The following is a 20,040-nucleotide window of genomic DNA, read 5'->3' as shown; positions in this document are numbered from 1 at the left end:
TATTAGATTACAGTAACTTACCTCATGCGCAACTTGACCACAGAGTGCGACACATTGAGAACATCTGCCATTTGTCTGATGGTCATATGACAATCTATGAGGAACTCAAGCTGCTCCTTGGTGATGTGATACCGCCTCCCCTCCAAAGGCGCTTGACAGGACACTGAAATAAAAAATACAATAGATAATTACAAAATACACTCCTAAAAACTTTAGGTTAAAAGACTATAAGATCACCATATAGAATATAGGAACAACATTATAGTCCAACCAAATGTTTTTTCATTGATTGACTTGACACAGGAGACTTAACACAGGACAAGTAAAATGATACAATCTCAGCCTTTGCCACACATGCCGTACCAAAAAAAATGATATAAATATAACAACTTGGCATTTTCGTAAGGTTCCCGTTGTTGGATGTCATTTGCCTCTTGTAGGAACTCCTCTGCAACAGCAATTAGATTGCTGGCCACCTCTTCATCAATCAAATGACCACTTGCCCACCGAAGGCTCCGCCACATGGTCTCTAGCCTGAAAAATAGACCGCAGACCCGACGGGTCCAGTGACATTTTATCTGCATGTAGTTCCCCTAAAGTGTTCTCTTGTCTAAACTGTGCCAACTCTGAGCCTCCGACCTATGAAGACAACCGTGCATTGACAGGCGATACAGTTTTAACTAACGTACTTTATTTACAAACTAGCTCAAAAAAAAGTATCTTCATTCAACATCGCTAGCTAGCAAACGTTACTATACAGCAGTAACTAGTTAACGTTTTATAGATTCCATAATTAACGTTAGATTATGAACAATTAACTTTAGCTAGCTATCTTGAGTACAGTTAAATATCAATGGCAGGCAGATTTAACGTATTTAACGTTAGCTAGCTAACGCCGTTGGTAGTTCGGTAACGTTAGTGTTATATTATGTAGTTACTTTTTTTGCAGCCGTTACACCACTCACTCTCTCAACACCTACGTTAGATAGCTAACGTTAGCTAACATTAGGTTAACGTTACCTGGCTATTGATGGTTGAAGTCCATCTCTTCTGTCCGTGAGCAGCAGTCTGGTGTGCAATCAGAGATGGTAGATTTACAATTTTTGAGAAATTGGGCTGCTATTGTTAATAACTAGCTACCTAATTTTACCTCGGAAGAACAGAAGTTGAGTGAACGTCTATCACTACCTGAGACTTGGGCGGAGTCCAAACGACCTTTAAGCAAATGTGATCATCAGTGACGAAATCTTTGACTCGTAGCATATGTATCGGTGAATCTTTGTGGCATATGAAATACGAGTGAGAGTGTAATCAATGTGCAATAACTACGTACAGAATTAATGAACGTGTTAAATTATTGTGTGACCTGGAGTCATATTCAGGTCCTGATTGCTAAAGAAGCTTATTTGACGTGTCAAATAGTGTTATTTGACGTGCATCTTTTTGACACGCAAAGACCCAAACGGCGTTCCACATTGCTGTCCACTTGCCTCGTTGGCGCCGACTGGCTGGGATTTGTAAAGCAGACTTTCACAGTATCCTCAGAGTCCGATATTCCTTTGATTTCGTCTTTCAGTTGAAGCAGGCAAGAAATTCCCTCATCCTCTGATTCCATTAAAGCTTCCTTCTCACAGTAATCTTCCATCAATTTTCGCCGCAAAGCGCAATGGCTCTTTCCTTTTACTTCAGTCATCTACACCTCCTATTCCACAACTACACACAGGTGCCGTAAATTGTCCTCAGTTAAAGTCCATAAACTCTGTTCGATTTCATCCAACAACGTTTCCCTCTCTCGACTCATATTGTCCTACTCACGTGGCAACAACGACAATGCAGGCAATGGCAAGATAGCTACACTCCGTTAGGTGGTTAGCCTGCTAACGTTAGCTAGCTAGCTACTCTCCCAATGTCTCTCACTCGTTGTCCGTTCCAGGAATATGGGCCGGTGCTCACATGAAAATACATCTCAGCGGTGCCTCCAAATTTGTTACCCTTCCAATGAGTTTATCATTTAAACTACAACGCGAAAAGTACTGTGTACTCCACTTTTTATCATGTCAGCACAGGTAACAACCGTTGACAGTTTTTCTTTAGTTTTCATTCTTACTCTTCCCAATTCACTTAAACTATATTTATTTTAGTACCCCCTAGTGGCTGGAACTGTATTAAGCACCTTACATTTAAATGGTACCTGATTCAAAAGTTGTGGACAGAAATGTTTGTATACTATAATACAAGTTAAAATAAAATAATGACAAGCACATCTTGTTCTTTTTGAATTCAGGTTTTATTAAGTAAGGGTAGCTTGGTGATCATAGCTACGTGTAACAGTATTGAGATCCCCTCTGGGACCAGAACTGGAATGAGTATTACTAAACCAATATACCCTCAACTATACAGACACACAGCAATGTAGTGCTGCTGATCTGGGTTCAGGACCCACTAGGGGAGTCACCCTACATTCTAAAGGGCGGCACGTAGCCTCAAGGTTAGTCCATTGGGCCAGTTACCGAAAGGTTGCTGGCTCAAATTCCGTAGCCGACAAAGTGGGAAAATAAATAATAATGTCGCTGTGCCCTTGAGCAAGGCACTTGTGGGTGTCTCAGGGGGTGTTGGGATATGCAAAAATAAAACATTTCCATTGCACAATTGTGTGTAAATTAAAATGCTCCATCATTCTTGCCAATGCAGGTTCGTAGTGTTGTAATACTGCTGTAATACTGTAGCTACTCTTTGACTGGAGTTGGGTCTTGATAGGAGAGACTGAGTAAGAAGTAGTAAAGCCGGATGTGTATGTTGAAACAGCATGTTCCAGTATGTTTGTGAACAGTGAATGTGAGTATGTCTGTGCTGTGAATGTGTGTTTCTCACCATGCAGATGGGCTACAGCAGCTTGTCGCTAGGCACATCCATCCAGGTCAATTCTATGGCAGCCGGGTCACCTGGCGAGCACGGGGTCAGAAGGTCATCCACCATCAATTGACTGGTGGCACAGGATGGCCCTCGCACCTAGAGTACCATCACAAACAACAAAATATCTTAAAATCTCCTAAATTGTAGAGAAAGAGATTCACCTTTAGTGTGCTGTACAAGAGTGGACTTCAATAGAGTTACCATACAGTATTAGTAGAAACTTTTTTAATAAATCACAAATGACTGAAATTACAGTATAGACAGATAGTCCTATGTGTTCATATTATTATATTTCTACAATGTCAAAAGTGTGTATTATTTGCAACGAAACTGAACCCGTTTGCAAATAATTAACTCTGAGACGTCAATAGGGATCTGAGCATGGTACTTTCAAGTTAGGCCTACCTTTCCACCCCAGGCCGAGTAGGCCTACTGACGCAGAAAAATGTAAGCTTCAACTGCTGGCTAATCTTCTTCCATGGCTTAACCCAACGAGAGGTCAAAAGTGTTTTCCAAAAAGCTGTCTAGGGTTAAATTTATTTTATTGTTCAGAACGTGAATAGCTTAATCAATTGATAGTGACAGAATTAGATTATTTCCAAATTAAACAACAATCCCAATATGCATCAGAGTCACGTCTTTCCCGGGTAGTCCTATTTTACAGCTTGTTTCTAGCATTTATTATCGCGGACCAAAGCGCTGTTATAGATAACTGTATATAATCACATCCGTTTAATTTTCTTCAAAATCTTAAACTAACAGTGTACTTTTTGCCCTTTTCTTTAAGAAAAGGTAGGCCTATGGCATACCCTCTCATACATAATAGCTGTAAGTCTTAACAGATACAGAGGTGGGCTATTTAAAGAGTGCATGGCGGGTGGAGGAATTGACTAACATATCTATGGATATAGCAGCCTATAGTTTCTTTTCATCTGTCAAACAGATAGACCTACCTCTTATTTCTTAAATAGGAAGAAATAGGCTGCAACACATATCCCTAATTAAAATGAAGACGTTTAAAATGAATGTTTACTCAAATTTGCATACTTTCAGCACCATGAGCTGTCCATTTCCGATTGATTGTGCCGTGGCTGCTGCTTCAAGTTTCAGCACCACAATGTAAGTTACTCGAATCTGACTTCTTGTGAGGTCAATAACTCTGATAAACCTTTTTTTGATATACTCAGAGGACCGTTATTAACATGTTTTAACCACTCCTTCATTATTACTGAAACAGGATTCAAAGTGGTAAATATAAAGATCCAGTCCATAAACAAATTGGAGGCCCCTTACACTTCAGTGTTGTGATGCAAAAATGCTAGCAAAATGTATAGCGCATAGAATTAAAAGGTATTGTCGGACATTATTAATTATAATCAGACATGTTTTTTACATGGACAATATATTTAAGATCATTGAGGCCCATGTTGACAAGATGTTGGGGAATCACTGGAGGGGAATATTGACCAACTGAGCATCTCAGTGTACATCTCAATAAACACAATAGGTGTTTTGTTACATTTCAGTCCTCTGTGAAATATTTAAAGTGTCATATTGGGGTGCAAACTCAACAATGAATACATTTAAACTATATCTGACATGTTACTGTTGTCTTCTTATTTAAGCCACTGACCATGTGTGTGAGGTGTAAACAGGATGTACATACATGGGAATAAACACATGACATAGAAAATAAAAATATTGACATTTAGGAATTCAAAATGCATCTAAATATATTTTGTTCTGTCTATGGAATACATTAAAAAAACCTGGACATTTTTTTTATATGTGTATAAAATATACTTGTCTGTACAGTAAGTAAATGCAGGAAATCCAAATGCACAAAAATATGTTTTTGTAATGTCTAAAATAAAATATATGTGTATAATATATACTTGTCAGTAAGTAAAACAATGCAGAAGCAATAAGCATTGTAAACGATGATAGAACACATCAAATTAATGTGAACATGAGGACACAAAGGAGAGATTTAATTAAAAGATCTTCTTTTAATAGATTTTTAATGCTGAAGTTTTTTAATGCTGAAAAAATCTATGTATGGCAAATCCACTCTGGGCAAATGGCCTGTTGGTCAAAAATAAAAAATAGTTAACATTCTTGCTACTTCAGCCATTTGCTATGTTAAAGTAAAATCTCAGTTAATGATGAATGAATAAAATTTGGATGGATTTTTCAGAGTCATACCTCAGTAGGGTAGAGTGTCAGGTGGCACAACCATTGGTGCCATGAGGTCAAAGTGGGAAGGAGGGAGCAAGCCAGAGAGCTGTCTAGGAAGCAGTCCAGGCCCATGGCTTGGAGGCTTTGAGTTGGTCCTATCATTGTAATTCCTTGTAGGGTATCTGCTGCCCCATAGACCTGCTGGTAGTTTTGGAAGGTGTTAGCAGGAGATCACCAGGGACATCTATGATTGGCTGACACAGTCTTGGTTAAACCACATGTATTCTAAAGCAATATTCACCTGCTTTCATAGAGTAAGGATTCACTCCTTTGGGGACACTGCCAGTGTTCCCCTGATATCCATATGTCCCCATCGGTGGAGGTGGTACACACTTGTTCTGTAAAACACATCAACACATTTTCCAAATTGTTAGTAATATTATCAGTTGAAATACAATGGTTGTTCACTATTTTTAATTTAATTGAATTTAAGTATGTACCTCAACCTTGGGCTCAGTTCTGTTAACCCATCTGTGCAGAGTTGGATCCCAGACAATCTGAGGAAGAAGATATTAGCAATGTGAAGCAAGCCACAACATTTTTTTTTTTTTTAAATCCACTCCATTGTCTCTACATAGAATATAGTGTTAAGAACCAGTTCCTGGGCCTCCCGGGTGGCGCAGTGGTCTAGGGCACTGCATCGCAGTGCTAACTGCGCCACCAGAGTCTCTGGGTTCGCGCCCAGGCTCTGTCGCAGCCGGCCGCGACCGGGAGGTCCGTGGGGCGACGCACAATTGGCATAGCGTCGTCCGGGGTAGGGAGGGTTTGGCCGGTAGGGATATCCTTGTCTCATCGCGCTCCAGCGACTCCTGTGGCGGGCCGGGCGCAGTGCGCGCCAGCCAATTGGGCCAGGTACACGGTGTTTCCTCCGACACATTGGTGCGGCTGGCTTCCGGGTTAAGAAGCAGTACGGCTGGTTGGGTTGTGCTTCGGAGGACGCATGGCTTTCGACCTTCGTCTCTCCCGAGCCCGTACGGGAGTTGTAGCGATGAGACAAGGTAGTAATTACTAGCGATTGGATACCACGAAAATTGGGGAGAAAATGGGATAAAAAAATTAAATTAAAAAATAAATAAAAATAAATAAAAAACAGTTCCTTACAGATCTGTCTTTGTCCTCAGGTAGATGAACCTCCTTCTTAGCTCTTCCACTCCCAAAGACCCAGCTGAGCCAGCCTCCACTGTTATTGTGAACAGCAGGGGTCTCGGGCTCGGCCACCGGCCGGCTGCCAGTCTGGAACTGAGGGTTGGCATCAGAGTGTTCCGGCTTGGTGATGGACATCATAGCAGGATGCTCAACATATCTAAGTCGGACATCTGTAATAAGTGGGAGAAGTCAGGCCACTCTGCTCATGTCACCATACAGAACAATTACTGGCTGACAGATAGGAACGTCTCGCTCTGATACTCTGTTACAACCCAATCTTAACCTACACGCAGTCACAGGGATTACTGGGAGGTTACTCCAGGACTCTGCAATCGCATTGTTTTGGTTGCAAAATCAACAATTCCCTGCATATTATGTGAGGGCTTACAAATTTGACCAATCACCAAACTATTTCTGCATAAAATAGTCACATCATCACAATATTATCGCATAGAACTGACCCATTACCACAGTACAAAAAGAGGGCTCGCAATTTCAACCAATCACCGCACATTTACTGCATAATATGGTTCAATCAAGCCACACGTCAACACAGTTTTGTCCCTTGTCAGCGCATTTTTGCAACAAATTGGACAAAACAATTGCATATTGCTATGCAAAATGTCATAATTGTCGCTGCAAAATCTAGCATATTTAATATTTAAAAAATTCATGCGAAATCCTGGAGAGATTCAAGGAAGTATGAAAATGTATACACTCACTACTGTAAGTAGCTCTGGATAAGAGCGTCTGCTAAATGACTAAAATGTAAAAGTAAAATGTAGCTAAACCTGTGTTATGTAGAAAATGTATGAAAGTATTACAGATATACAGTCACATGAGCCATACATTTAACCTATCACAACTTATTATCAAGCTATCACTATGGTAATTTCTTTACTAATTAGGTAAGGTTAAGTGACCTCTTCTCTTGGAATAGAAATCCACAGGTGGAGGACACGCTCCACCAATCATTTTCCACAGTGGTGCCACCATGGGGATGATGGGAGGTGGTTGTGGAGGATTGTTTTCATTCATCACAGGGGCACTGGCTGTGAGGAGGATCTCCTCCCTCTCTGCAGGGACACTAGCCTTTGGGACAATCCACTCCCTGTGCGCAGGGACGCTGGCCTTTGGGAAGATTCCCTTCCTCTGCGCAGTGACACTGGCTATCAGGAATCTCAACTTCCTTTGTGCAGGGGTGAGTTGTGATGCTCTGAGGAGCTTATTCTTCTGATAGTAGCTGATGGAAGAAGCTGCTGGAAGAATCCCCTCCCTCTGTGCAGGGATGAGGCCTGATGCTCGGAGGAGCCCCTTCCTATGTGCAGGGATGAGGCCTGATGCTCTGAAGATCTCCTCCCTCTGCGCAGTGATGCTAGCTGCTCGGAGAACCCCCTCCCTCTGTGCAGGGACAATGGCTGACTGGTGAATCTCCTCCCTTGGTGCAGGGACACTTGATGTTTGGAGAATCCCCTCCCTCTGTGCAGGGACACTGGCTGTTTGGAGGATCTCCTCCCTCTCAGCAGGAACACTAGCCTTTGGTACAATCCCCTCCCTGTGCGCAGGGACGCTGGCCATTGGGACGATTCCCTCCCTCTGCGCAGTGACACTGGCTGTTTGGAGGATCCCTTCCCTCCGTGCAGGGATGAGGCCTGATGATCGGAGTATCTCCTCCCTCTGTGCATTGATGCTGGCGGCTGAGAGAATCCCCTCCCTCTGTGCAGGGACACTGGCTGTTTGGAGGATCCCCTCCCTCTGTGCAGTGATGAGGCCTGACGAAATGAGGATCTCCTCCCTCTGTGCATTGATGCTGGCGGCTGAGAGAATCCCCTCCCTCTGTGCAGGGACACTGGCTGTTTGGAGGATCTCCTCACTCTGTGCAGGGACACTGGCTGTTTGGAGGATCTCCTCACTCTGTGCAGGGACACTGGCTGTTTGGAGGATCCCCTCACTCTGTGCAGGGACACTGGCTGTTTGGAGGACCCCCTCACTCTGTGCAGGGACACTGGCTGTTTGGAGGATCCCCTCCCTCTGTGCAGTGATGAGGCCTGACGAAATGAGGATCTCCTCCCTCTGTGCATTGATGCTGGCTGCTGAGAGAATCCCCTCCCTCTGTGCAGGGACACTGGCTGTTTGGAGGATCCCCTCCCTCTGTGCAGTGATGAGGCCTGACGAAATGAGGATCTCCTCCCTCTGTGCATTGATGCTGGCTGCTGAGAGAATCCCCTCCCTCTGTGCAGGGACACTGGCTGTTTGGAGGATACCCTCCCTATGTGACGGGATGAGGCCTGATGCTCGGACGATCTCCTCCCTCTGCACAGCAACTTCGGCTGCTGTGATGATCTGCAGGTATAATATAGAGCATATAGTCATTCCCTAAAAAATCAACCACTTGGAATCTATAACGTCATTGGGTCGGCAGCGTAGCCTAGTGGTTAGAGTGTTGGACTAATAACCGAAAGGTTGCAAAATCAAATCACTGAGCTGACAAGATACAAATCTTTCGTTCTGCCCCTTAACAAGGCAGTTCCTAGACCTTCATTGAAAAAAAATATTTGTTCTTAACTGACTTGCCTAAGTAAATAAAGGTAAAAAATAATTACACATACACTGAGTGTGTTAAACATTAAGAACACCTTCTCTTTCTGTGACATGGACTAATCAGGTGAAAGCTATAATCCCTTATTGATATCAATTGTTAAATCTTCTTCTCAGTGTAGATGAATGTGAGGAGACAGGTTACATAATGCTTTTTAGACAATTGAGACATGAATTGTGTATGAGTGTCATTCAGAGGGTGAATAAGCAAGACAAAAGATTTAAGTCCCTTTTAACAGAGTATGGTAGTAGGTGCCTGGTGCACCGGTTTGTGTCAAGAACTGCAATGCTGTTGTGTTTTTCACGATCAACAGTTTTCCCTGAGTATCAAGAATGGTCCACCACCAAGGGGTGACAACTCAATAGGAAGGTGTTCTTAATGTTTTGTTCACTCAGTGTAGATCAATCCATAGCATATACTTTCATTTGTATGTGTGCTGATACTGTAAATACACAAATTATATTAATGTTATCTACAATATATTATAATACCGTAAGCCTCCCTGCTGCAGGGGCATTTCCTCCTACAATTTTGAGTTGATTTTCTTCACTTTAGCAATATTTTGTATCTTTGTTAATTTTCACATTTATTGTGTTTGGAATGACACTGTTACTACAGCATTTGATGTAAGTATGTAGGATAATTACCCATAATGCTCACTGACTGAACATTCAAAATTACCATGGCAATTATTGACGCATTCACATGCCATCGGAAACTTGGAACCTCAGAGTTAAATGAATGTAAGTTATTAGCGTAGATCTTCCTACTGGTTGATTCTGATACTTCACAAGTGGGAAACTTGAAATCATCATTCCATAACGAGTCAGAAATGTCAGAATTTCCTAGTTCCGACTTGAAGGGCCTTCTATGATGTAGGGCAGGTCAGTAAGCAAATTATTTAACTGTGCCCAGTCGCACACAGACTTTTATGGTCACGCAAGTTGCCACCGGTGGATTCAAAATGAGTAGCCTAACAATTATTTACCTGGTACTAGGTACATTTGCAACCAAATTATTTTTCTGTGATAAATCAATAATAGTTGCACACATAGGGTAACAGTGAGCAATGAGCAAGATAACCATAGACGGGAAGTTGACAATAGCTTATTATTAGTGTAAAGAAATTGTATTTCTATGGTTGCAGTCCTCAAAGATTGAATTGCATTGAATTGAATTAATCAGATCCAATGATTTACCGCCAATAGGGTGGGGTACCGCTAGTCATCATTATTATAATCACCATCTCAATCCATATCACCATACCATCATAGACCTATTCTTCTGTATCTGAGACTCATCTGACACTACCTTAGATATGGCAGTCTGCAACTCAATACACTGCCCCTGCATGGTGTTCAGCGTCCCCTGCATGTGGTTAATCGACTGCTTAACATCGTTCAGCAGGATCTGAATCTCAAGCCTGCAAGAAATCAGGTGGTTCAACATACTGAGATGATGAGAGGCTTCAGACCATGCCCATTGGACCATCTTTAGAATTCTTTCTCACTTAACACCAATCTTATTAGGAATGTAACTTTGTGCATATGATGTTACTATAGTGTTATTTAGAAGAAAAAAAGTGTACTTTGTCAGGCGCCTAAAGGATGACGGGTTGTCTCCCTGCTCCAGTGAGCTCTGCTGGCAGGTCTTGCTCACTGTTGGAGGAACGGGAGCCAAATTAGAGGAAAAATATCTATGGTTGTTCAGCAATGAAACATTCATGGCATAATGAGCACTGTGAAAAGAACATTCATGGCACTGTGAAAAGAACAACAACAGCTGGGGTTTACTTTCTCAAATGTAGATAATGTAATACAGTCTTTAAACCCATCAGAAATGTAGTGCTTACCTCCATGAAAATATTGGCCCCTGTTATTTTGGGCAGCACTGTCCCAATGTTGACAACTAGTTCCGACTTGTGATGAGAAGGTCTTGATGAAACGATCAAGTCAACATTTTGTTAGACATTTCAGAGATAGCATTAACAATTGTACATGAGACAGTGCTTCCAGATATTGAGGTATCTTCCTTCTGAGGTATGTCAAAAAAATCTGGTGTGTGAGTACTCACATGAAAGGTATCCATGATTCTTGATTAAGCCAATCATGTATGTGATTACCATCCTATGGATCAGGAGCTGGAATTATTGCTACACAGCTTTCAGGCGACTTTATGTCTTGGACCTGGATGAATAATTGAAATACAAGTAATATTGTGAATTTGTGATGCATAATTGCCAATTTAATTTGGAATAATCCATCAGTTATTTGTTTTGACAGTCAAAACAACTAACTCTTAAGATTAATCACTTGACTTGAGTAACTTGACTTGAGTAACTTGAGTTGACGGAAATAGCAACTTTATATTCTGACCTGATTTGTGCAATGCCTAATGTATAATCTATGCATGTTATTGGCTCATCATAGTATATAGCAGAGGGTGTAATAGTCCAAAAACAGCATTGGCCATTGGACTGCTCAGTCAAAACAACTAACTTTTACGATTAATCACTTGACTGGAGTAACTTGAGTTCGGAACTAAAAGATTAAAAGTAGGCTATAGTTTGACTCATATCCTTACCTTGGACAAGCGTATCTAAAAAGCCTATCCAGTCGTGGGTGAAGATACCTTTAGGCAGATAAAAGCGCGGTACGGTTTGAGACACGCTCGGTATTGTGAATCTGTCACAATTATATAAAAGCACGTTTTCATTTATAATTTACGTTGTAGAATGACCTGCAAGCCAATCAGAATCTAGTTTTAAACAATACCGTGGTTTCCATGGAACGTCACAAACATATTCGGCCACTTGCGTCACAGATTACAGTCACTGAACATGGGTTTCATAGCTATATTGAAATACCTATATTTATATATATATATAAATATATATATATATATAAATACCTATATTGAAATAATATAGAGGTGAAATACCTGCTATATGCTGATGACTTGGTACTTCTATCACCAACCAAAGAAGGTCTTCAACAGAACATTAATATTCTAGAGCAATATTGCCATAATTGGGCCCTGGCAGTAAATTTCCCAAAAACTAAAATCATGATTTTCCAAAAACAAAACAGATGTCAGAAACACAAATATAAATTCACCCTGAACAACACCATAGTTGAACACACAAAAAATTACACCTACCTTGGTCTGACCATATCTGCATCGGGAAACTTTAATATGGCAGTGAATGCACTCAAAGAAGCCCGCAGAGCATTGTATGCAATAAAATTGAAATTATTCAAAATCAACATACCAATTAGAATTTGGACCAAAATATTTGACAGTGTAATCCTACCAATAGCTCTTTACGGAAGTGAGGTTTGGGGGCCACTCAATAAACTGGACTTTAAAATGTGGGACAAACATCCAATTGAAACCCTACATGCAGAATTCTGTCGGAAAATCCTACAAGTCAAGAGAAATACACCAACTAATGCACGTAGGGCGGAATTGGGCCGCTTTCCAGTAATAATGAAAATACAGAAAAGATCATTAAAATTTTGGCTACATCTAAATTCAAGTCCAAATTCGAGTCTGCAATTTAAAGCACTTCAAACCCAAGAACTGAGCCCAGAAACGAGCCCTCTCAGTCAGCTGGTGTTGGACCTAACCAACCAAGCTGACACCGGCACTGCTTCAAAAGAAAGAATTCCAATAAACAAAATCATGAACCAATCAAAGGACTCATATTTACAACATTGGAAAAACGAAACAAAATCCCAAAGCCGACTAAATTGCTATCTGACCCTAAACAGAGAATATGAATTGGCTGAATATCTCTACTCTGTCAGAGATTCGAAGCAGAGACAGATCCTTACCAAGTACAGGCTGAGTGACCACCGATTGGCAATAGAAACCGGCAGACATAAAAAGACATGGCTACCCATGACTGTTACCATTTTATTGTTACTATTTTTTATATTTAATTTTGTATTATTATTTACTGCCATTCTATATTATTATTTGTCATTGTTTTAATTGTATTACAATGTATATTGTATACATTGTTGCTTTGGCAATATTGACACAATGTTTTTCATGCCAATAAAGCAGCTTGAATTTGAATTTGAATTTATATTGGCTATATGTACCGTATATGCACATCGTATTGAATTGAGATTACATTTACTGCACCACTGACACTATTTAGCCTAATCCTATGAGGATCATATGTCAAATGTCAGAATCATGGCACATGAAAACATAATGAAATTGACTGCAGATTATAAAATTCACTGTGACACAATAAACCCACTTTGCATCAATGTTTTTTCCATGTAATTTCGATGAAATTACGTTGAACTAACATGGAATAAAAATGTAATTGATGTATGTGCCCATTGGGAAGAGATCAATTCGAAATGATTGAATACATACAGTATTACAAAGAAAGAGGTAAAGAAATTGCTTCGAAAAACTTTAGAAAAAGTCTAATTTCCCTGGGCCGCCCATACGTAAAATGTATGTACGCATTACTGTAAATCGTTTTGGATGAAAGCGTCTGCTTTCAAATCTCTGACTCTCACACATAGTTACAATCTCACGATGTTTAATTCTGGCGCTTTTACGTTTGCGGGATTTTGTTTAGTAAATGATGCGCAGGAGAGCTACATGAAATCAGCGACATTCCAAATCGAGCAAAAAGCTTCAAATTATAAGTCCATCGTTTACTTGAACACATCACAAATTGTAGTATATTTCCCTGTTTCAAGATGCGTTCTGTTTCGTTTCTCTGATCTCTGAAAAGTAATTTAGGTTTTCAATATTCTTTATTAAATAATATCTGGAATAATAGTTTAATTTCCATTCCACTAGATGGCACTATCCCCTATGCTACTCCCTGTCAGGGGTCTGAGGATTCTGAAACAAAATAGTCTAGGACTCTTGAAACGCATCGGTGCGTTGGTAGATGTGCTGTACATTGCTATAAACACTTATTACACTGCTATAGACTTTTATTATCAATGTCATTCACTGTTATAAACACATTACATTATAAATGATGATCCTGTGTAGAGAATGCCGATCCCACCACCAGGGTTGTGGGTTCGATTCCCGGGGCAACCCATACGTAAAATGTATGTGCAAATGACTGTAAATCGCTTTGGATGAAAGCATCTGCTAAATGGCATATATTATGATTACATTATTTATACAACAGGCCTACAATGTGAAAGTCTATTGCTTTTTCAAATGAATATTTGTTGGAAATATGAATATTTCCAACTTCACATCAGTTGGAAAGGCAGCACATGTATCTGTTTATGTTACCCTTCCAATGAGCTTATCATATAAACTACATTGTGAAAAGTACAGTTTAATTCACTTTTAATCATGTCAGCACAGGTAACAGCCGTTTACAGACTTTCTTTAGTTTTCATTCTTACTTTTCCCAATTCACTTAAAGAAATATAGTTTATTTCCCATGGGCTTCACCAGAGTACCCCCTAGTGGCTGGAATACAACTAAGACCCCTTACAACACCCCCCTGCAAAAACGAAATGTTGTCCCAAACATTTCACCAGCCTCAAAACAAACAGAAGATGTAAGTACTGGTCATGAGAACAACAGAAAAAACTGGCCTAACAGCCATATAACTATCTAGACATGTCCAGTCTGCCTTTATGGGCAGACGCAACCCCCACTAAATATTATCACACTGTGATTAGTAAAGGTAAACAAGAAAATATATACACATCAGAACATCTCTAGTTGGTATCCTGATAAGAGCTTGGCAGCCCTAAAGTGTTATAGGTTCGAATGTCTCTGGGCCTCCTCTGCCGGGCTGAACGGCGGGGAAAGATCATGGGTGACCCCAATGAATCAGTGTCCACTTCATCATGAGATGATTGAGTCTCTGAGCCCTCAGCTGTTTCCATATTTACCCCTGTCCTTCCGGGCTCTCTCTGAGGACTGGCTGGCACTCCTTCACAGTGAAGTTTGTATCAGTCTGACCCCGTTCCTCACTATTATCTGATACTAGTTGTGTGCTACTCTGTCTGCTCTCTTTATCCCTACGTGGCCTATTGATGAATACTGGATAAGAATCCTCATCTGAGATCTCAGACTCAGCGCTCTCCCCATTTTGCTGATTTTGCTGGGGTGGATCCCTTCTCCACAGACCTCTACTGGGAGTTTCAATAGGTTCCTCAAGTGGTAGGGAATTACATGACATGAGCATATTGCGGTGCAGAACCCGGGCCCTGCCTGTACCGCTCTCGGGTTTGACCTCATAGACAGGGCTGTCATCACCTTTCCTGGTTACCACCACATGTATTTGGTCCTCCCAGTGTGATCTTAGCTTTCCCGGCCCCCCACGTTCTGACATGTTCCTCACCAGTTCACGATCCCCTGAGACCAGAACCGAACTCATTTTCTTCCGATCGTAGTAGGCTTTTCCCTTTGCTGTTGATTTCTCCATGTTTCTACTGGCGATGTCATAGGCTTCAGCCATCTGTTGCTGCCACTTCTTAGCATAATCCTGGTGTGATTTCTCCTGTTCCTTTATCTGTAACCCAAAGACAAGGTCAACAGGTAGCAGTGGAGCCCTTCCAAATAGCAGGAAATACAGTGAGAACCCAGTAGCATCACTGCTGGTACAATTATATGCATGAATGACCTTGTTCAGATAATCACCCCAGTTGGCCTTTTTCCTCTTCATCTAGTGTGCGCAACATTGACAACAGTGTACGGTTAAACCTTTCCACCGGATTCCCCTGTGGATGATATGGGGAGGTTCTGGAATTGGCTATTCCCGTACAGTTCTGCAAGGCTCTGAATAACTGATTTTCAAACTCTGTTTAGCCACGAGGTGGCTAAAAACAGACCTCCATCCTATGCTAGCTTGCTACCGATGGCCCGGCTAGCTGTCTGAATCGCCGTGACCCCAACCAACCTCTACCACTGGACCCTTATGATCACTCGACTAAGCATGCCTCTCCTTAATGTCAATATGCCTTGTCCATTGCTGTTCTAGTTAGTGTTTATTGGCTTATTTCACTGTAGAGCCTCCGCTCACTATACCTTATCCAACCTTTCAGTTCCACCACCCACACATGCGATGACATCACCTGGTTTCAATGATGTTTCTAGAGACAATATCTCTCTCATCATCACTCAATACCTAGGTTTACCTCCACTGTATTCACATCCTACCATACCTTTGTCTTTACATTATACCTTGAATCTATTTTATCGCCGCCAGAAACCTCCTTTTACTCTGTTCCAGACGTTCTAGACGACCAATTCTCATAGCTTTTAGCCGTACCCTTATCCTACTCCTCCTCTGTTCCTCTGGTGATGAACCGTTCCTGTAGGTTCATGCTCTACAACATCCGCAGAGTACGACCCTGCCTCACACAGGAAGCGGCGCAGGTCCTAATCCAGGCACTTGTCATCTCCCGTCTGGATTACTGCAACTCGCTGTTGGCTGGGCTCCCTGCCTGTGCCATTAAACCCCTACAACTCATTCAGAACGCCGCAGCCCGTCTGGTGTTCAACCTTCCCAAGTTCTCCCACGTCACCCCGCTCCTCCGCTCTCTCCACTGGCTTCCAGTTGAAGCTCGCATCCGCTACAAGACCATGGTGCTTGCCTACGGAGCTGTGAGGGGAACGGCACCTCAGTACCTTCAGGCTCTGATCAGGCCCTACACCCAAACAAGGGCACTGCGTTCATCCACCTCTGGCCTGCTCGCCTCCCTACCACTGAGGAAGTACAGTTCCCGCTCAGCCCAGTCAAAACTGTTCGCTGCTCTGGCACCCCAATGGTGGAACAAACTCCCTCACGACGCCAGGACAGCGGAGTCAATCACCACCTTCCGGAGACACCTGAAACCCCACCTCTTTAAGGAATACCTAGGATAGGATAAAGTAATCCTTCTGACCCCCCCCCCCCCCCTTAAAAGATTTAGATGCACTATTGTAAAGTGGCTGTTCCACTGGATATCTTAAGGTGAATGCACCAATTTGTAATTCGCTCTGGATAAGAGCGTCTGCTAAATGACTTAAATGTAAATGTAATGTAATGTGATGTAGAGGTGAATCCAGGCCCTGCAGTGCCTAGCTCCACTCCTATTCCCAGGGCACTCTATTTTGATGACTTCTGTAACCGTAATAGCCTTGGTTTCATGCATGTTAACATTTGAAGCCTCCTCCCTAAGTTTGTTATATTCACTGCTTTAGCACACTCTGCCAACCCGGATGTTCTAGCCGTGTCTGAATCCTGGCTTAGGAAGACCACCAAAAATTCTGACATTTTCATCCCTAACTACAACATTTTCAGACAAGATAGAACAGCCAAATGGGGGCGGTGTTGCAATCTACTGTAAATACAGCCTGCAGAGTTCTGTCCTACTATCCAGGTCTGTACCCAAACAATTTGAACTTCTACTTTTAAAAATCCACTTCTCTAAAAACAAGTCTCTCACCGTTGCCACCTGCTATAGACCACCCTCTGCCCCCAGCTGTGCTCTGGACACCATATGTGAACTGATTGCCCCCCATCTATCTTCAGAGCTCGTGCTGCTAGGTGACCTAAACTGGAACATGCTTAACACCCCGGCCATCCTACAATCTAAGCTTGATGCCCTCAATCTCACACAAATGATCAATGAACCTACCAGGTACCACCCCAAAGCCGTAAACACAGGGCACCCTCATAGATATCATCCTAACCAACTTGCCCTCTAAATACACCTCTGCTGTTTTCAACCAAGATCTCAGCGATCACTGCCTCATTGCCTGCATCTGTAATGGGTCAGCGGTCAAACGACCTCCACTCATCACTGTCAAACGCTCCCTGAAACACTTCAGCGAGCAGGCCTTTCTAATCGACCTGGCCGGGGTATCCTGGAAGGATATTGATCTCATCCCGTCATTAGGGGATGCCTGGTTATTTTTATTTTTTAATTCCTTCCTCACCATCTTAAATAAGCATGCCCCATTCAAGAAATGTAGAACCAGGAACAGATATAGCCCTTGGTTCTCTCCAGACCTGACTGCCCTTAACCAACAGAAAAACATCCTATGGCGTTCTGCATTAGCATCGAACAGCCACCGTGATTTGCAACTTTTCAGGGAAGCTAGAAACCAATATACACAGGCAGTTAGAAAAGCCAAGGCTAGCTTTTTCAAGCAGAAATTTGCTTCCTGCAACACAAACTCAAAAAAGTTCTGGGACACTGTAAAGTCCATGGAGAATAAGAACACCTCCTCCCAGCTGCCCACTGCACTGAAGATAGGAAACACTGTCACTGTGACAGGTTAAAGGAAATACTAATAGCCTGTTATACATTAAACAGTATTAATATATTAATATATAATATATTAGGTACGTTATTGATGATTAAAAAGAGTAATTTAAATGTAATAACTTGCTAACATGTCAAGAGTGTTTAAGGTTTGTTTTGGTAACATATTGAGGAGGTTCGTTGGGTTTGCAGAGAGTAGTATGAACCGTGCTCGGTTGCAGCTAGCTACGCACTGCTAGGTACTGCTACGTAGCTGCCATTTTATGTCGATTGTGAATGAACCTGTACATTGTTAATAAGATATTTTGCGGTGATATTTGTGTAATGGTTTTTCAAACACTTTATTGCCTGTTGATAAATGGTGTTTTGGTTTACTGAGTTAAAGCTTTGCTTGACAGTTATATTGAAAATAGTATTTGTTTCAGTGATGTACAGTGTATAGTGTTATGATTTGAATAAGCCTTGTACCCTACAAAACTCTATTTCCTGTAGATCTGTTATTCTGTAAAATGTGTTACTTTTGTAAAATGATTGCACTAAAGTTCTCATGAGTAAACATTCCGTATCACAATTGTGATTCTTTCCCCCCCTTTTTTCAGGGGTGTAATACATTTGTTTTACAAAACCATTTTTTCTCTTATAGTGATGCCATTCTGTTTTTATTGATATCAGCTCTTTGATCCTCTCATCCAGCTGAGCATCTGACAACAGTGAGTAGGACCTGAAAAGCTGAAAATGACTAAATACAAAAATAACACAAAAAGATACATCAATCAGGAATGTGATCAAATCTAGAGAGGATGTAGAGATCTCCCTCTTGTGTTACAATTGCTTTATTAGATTACAGTAACTTACCTCATGCGCAACTTGACCACAGAGTGCGACACATTGAGAACATCTGCCATTTGTCTGATGGTCATATGACAATCTATGAGGAACTCAAGCTGCTCCTTGGTGATGTGATACCGCCTACCCTCCAAAGGCACTTGACAGGACACTGAAATAAAAAAATACAATAAATAATTACAAAATACACTCCTAAAAACTTTAGGTTAAAAGACTATAAGATCACCATATAGAATATAGGAACAACATTATAGGCCAACCAAATGTTTTTTAATTGATTGACTTGACACAGGAGACTTAACACAGGACAAGTAAAATGATACAATCTCAGCCTTTGCCACACATGCTGTACAAAAAAAATGATATAAATATAACAACTTGGCATTTTCGTAAGGTTCCCGTTGTTGGATGTCATTTGCCTCTTGTAGGAACTCCTCGGCAACAGCAATTAGATTGCTGGCCATCTCTTCATCAATCAAATGACCACTTGCCCACCGAAGGCTCCGCAACATGGTCTCTAGCCTGAAAATAAGACCGCAGACCCGACGGGTCCAGTGACATTTTATCTGTATGTAGTTCCCCTAAAGTGTTCTCTTGTCTAAACTGTGCCAACTCTGAGCCTCCGACCTATGAAGACAACCGTGCATTGACAGGCGATGCCGTTTTAACTAACGTACTTTAGTTACAAACTAGCTCAAAAAAAGTATCTTCATTCAACATCGCTAGCTAGCTTTATAGATTCCATAATTAACGTTAGATTATGAACAATTAACTTTAGCTATCTATCTTGATTACAGTTAAATATCAATGGCAGGCAGATTTAACGTATCTTTGTGGCATATGAAATACGAGTGAGAGTGTAATCAATGTGCAATAACTACGTACAAAATGAATGAACGTGTTAAATTATTGTGTGACCTGGAGTCATATTCAGGTCCTGATTGCTAAAGAAGCTTATTTGACGTGTCAAATAGTGTTATTTGACGTGTATCTTTTTGACACGCAAAGACCCAAACGGCGTTCCACATTGCT

The 20,040-nt window shown here is 41.4% G+C and overlaps 1 protein-coding gene and 1 long non-coding RNA gene across 8 annotated transcripts in view; one reads left to right on the top strand and one right to left on the bottom strand.

Moving 5' to 3' along the window:
- LOC129848570 (uncharacterized) overlaps positions 1-4,803 on the top strand; it is a 19,402-nt gene extending 14,599 nt beyond the window's left edge. Inside the window, exon 2 of the long non-coding RNA XR_008758519.1 lies at positions 3,967-4,803. This is a non-coding gene — a long non-coding RNA (uncharacterized LOC129848570). The remainder of the gene's footprint in view (positions 1-3,966) is intronic.
- Positions 1-20,040, bottom strand: part of LOC129848567 (microtubule-actin cross-linking factor 1, isoforms 6/7-like) — a 26,980-nt gene extending 6,940 nt beyond the window's left edge. For 6 of the 7 annotated variants that reach the window (XR_008758515.1, XR_008758518.1, XR_008758513.1 and 3 more), the window contains exons 1-11: positions 19,387-20,040; positions 19,018-19,159; positions 10,970-11,082; positions 10,749-10,830; positions 7,221-10,554; positions 6,253-6,467; positions 5,592-5,648; positions 5,393-5,489; positions 5,119-5,292; positions 2,872-3,009; positions 22-163 (exon numbers count right to left, since the gene is read on the bottom strand). Coding sequence is in view for 1 of the 7 variants with exons in the window: in XM_055915730.1 (XP_055771705.1) it covers positions 5,120-5,292; positions 5,393-5,489; positions 5,592-5,648; positions 6,253-6,467; positions 7,221-8,670 (1,992 nt within the window). In the remaining 6 variants the exon portion in view is untranslated. Of the gene's footprint in view, positions 1-21; positions 164-2,871; positions 3,010-4,897; positions 4,999-5,118; positions 5,293-5,392; positions 5,490-5,591; positions 5,649-6,252; positions 6,468-7,220; positions 10,555-10,748; positions 10,831-10,969; positions 11,083-19,017; positions 19,160-19,386 lie in introns of those variants that run through there. The other variant, XM_055915730.1, reaches the window with a different exon arrangement.

The sequence above is a fragment of the Salvelinus fontinalis genome, unplaced genomic scaffold (assembly GCF_029448725.1).
Source record: "Salvelinus fontinalis isolate EN_2023a unplaced genomic scaffold, ASM2944872v1 scaffold_1072, whole genome shotgun sequence".
Classification (NCBI taxonomy): Eukaryota; Metazoa; Chordata; class Actinopteri; order Salmoniformes; family Salmonidae; genus Salvelinus; species Salvelinus fontinalis.
Note: the sequence above shows the minus strand (reverse complement) of the source record. Positions and strands in the feature narration are given on the sequence as shown.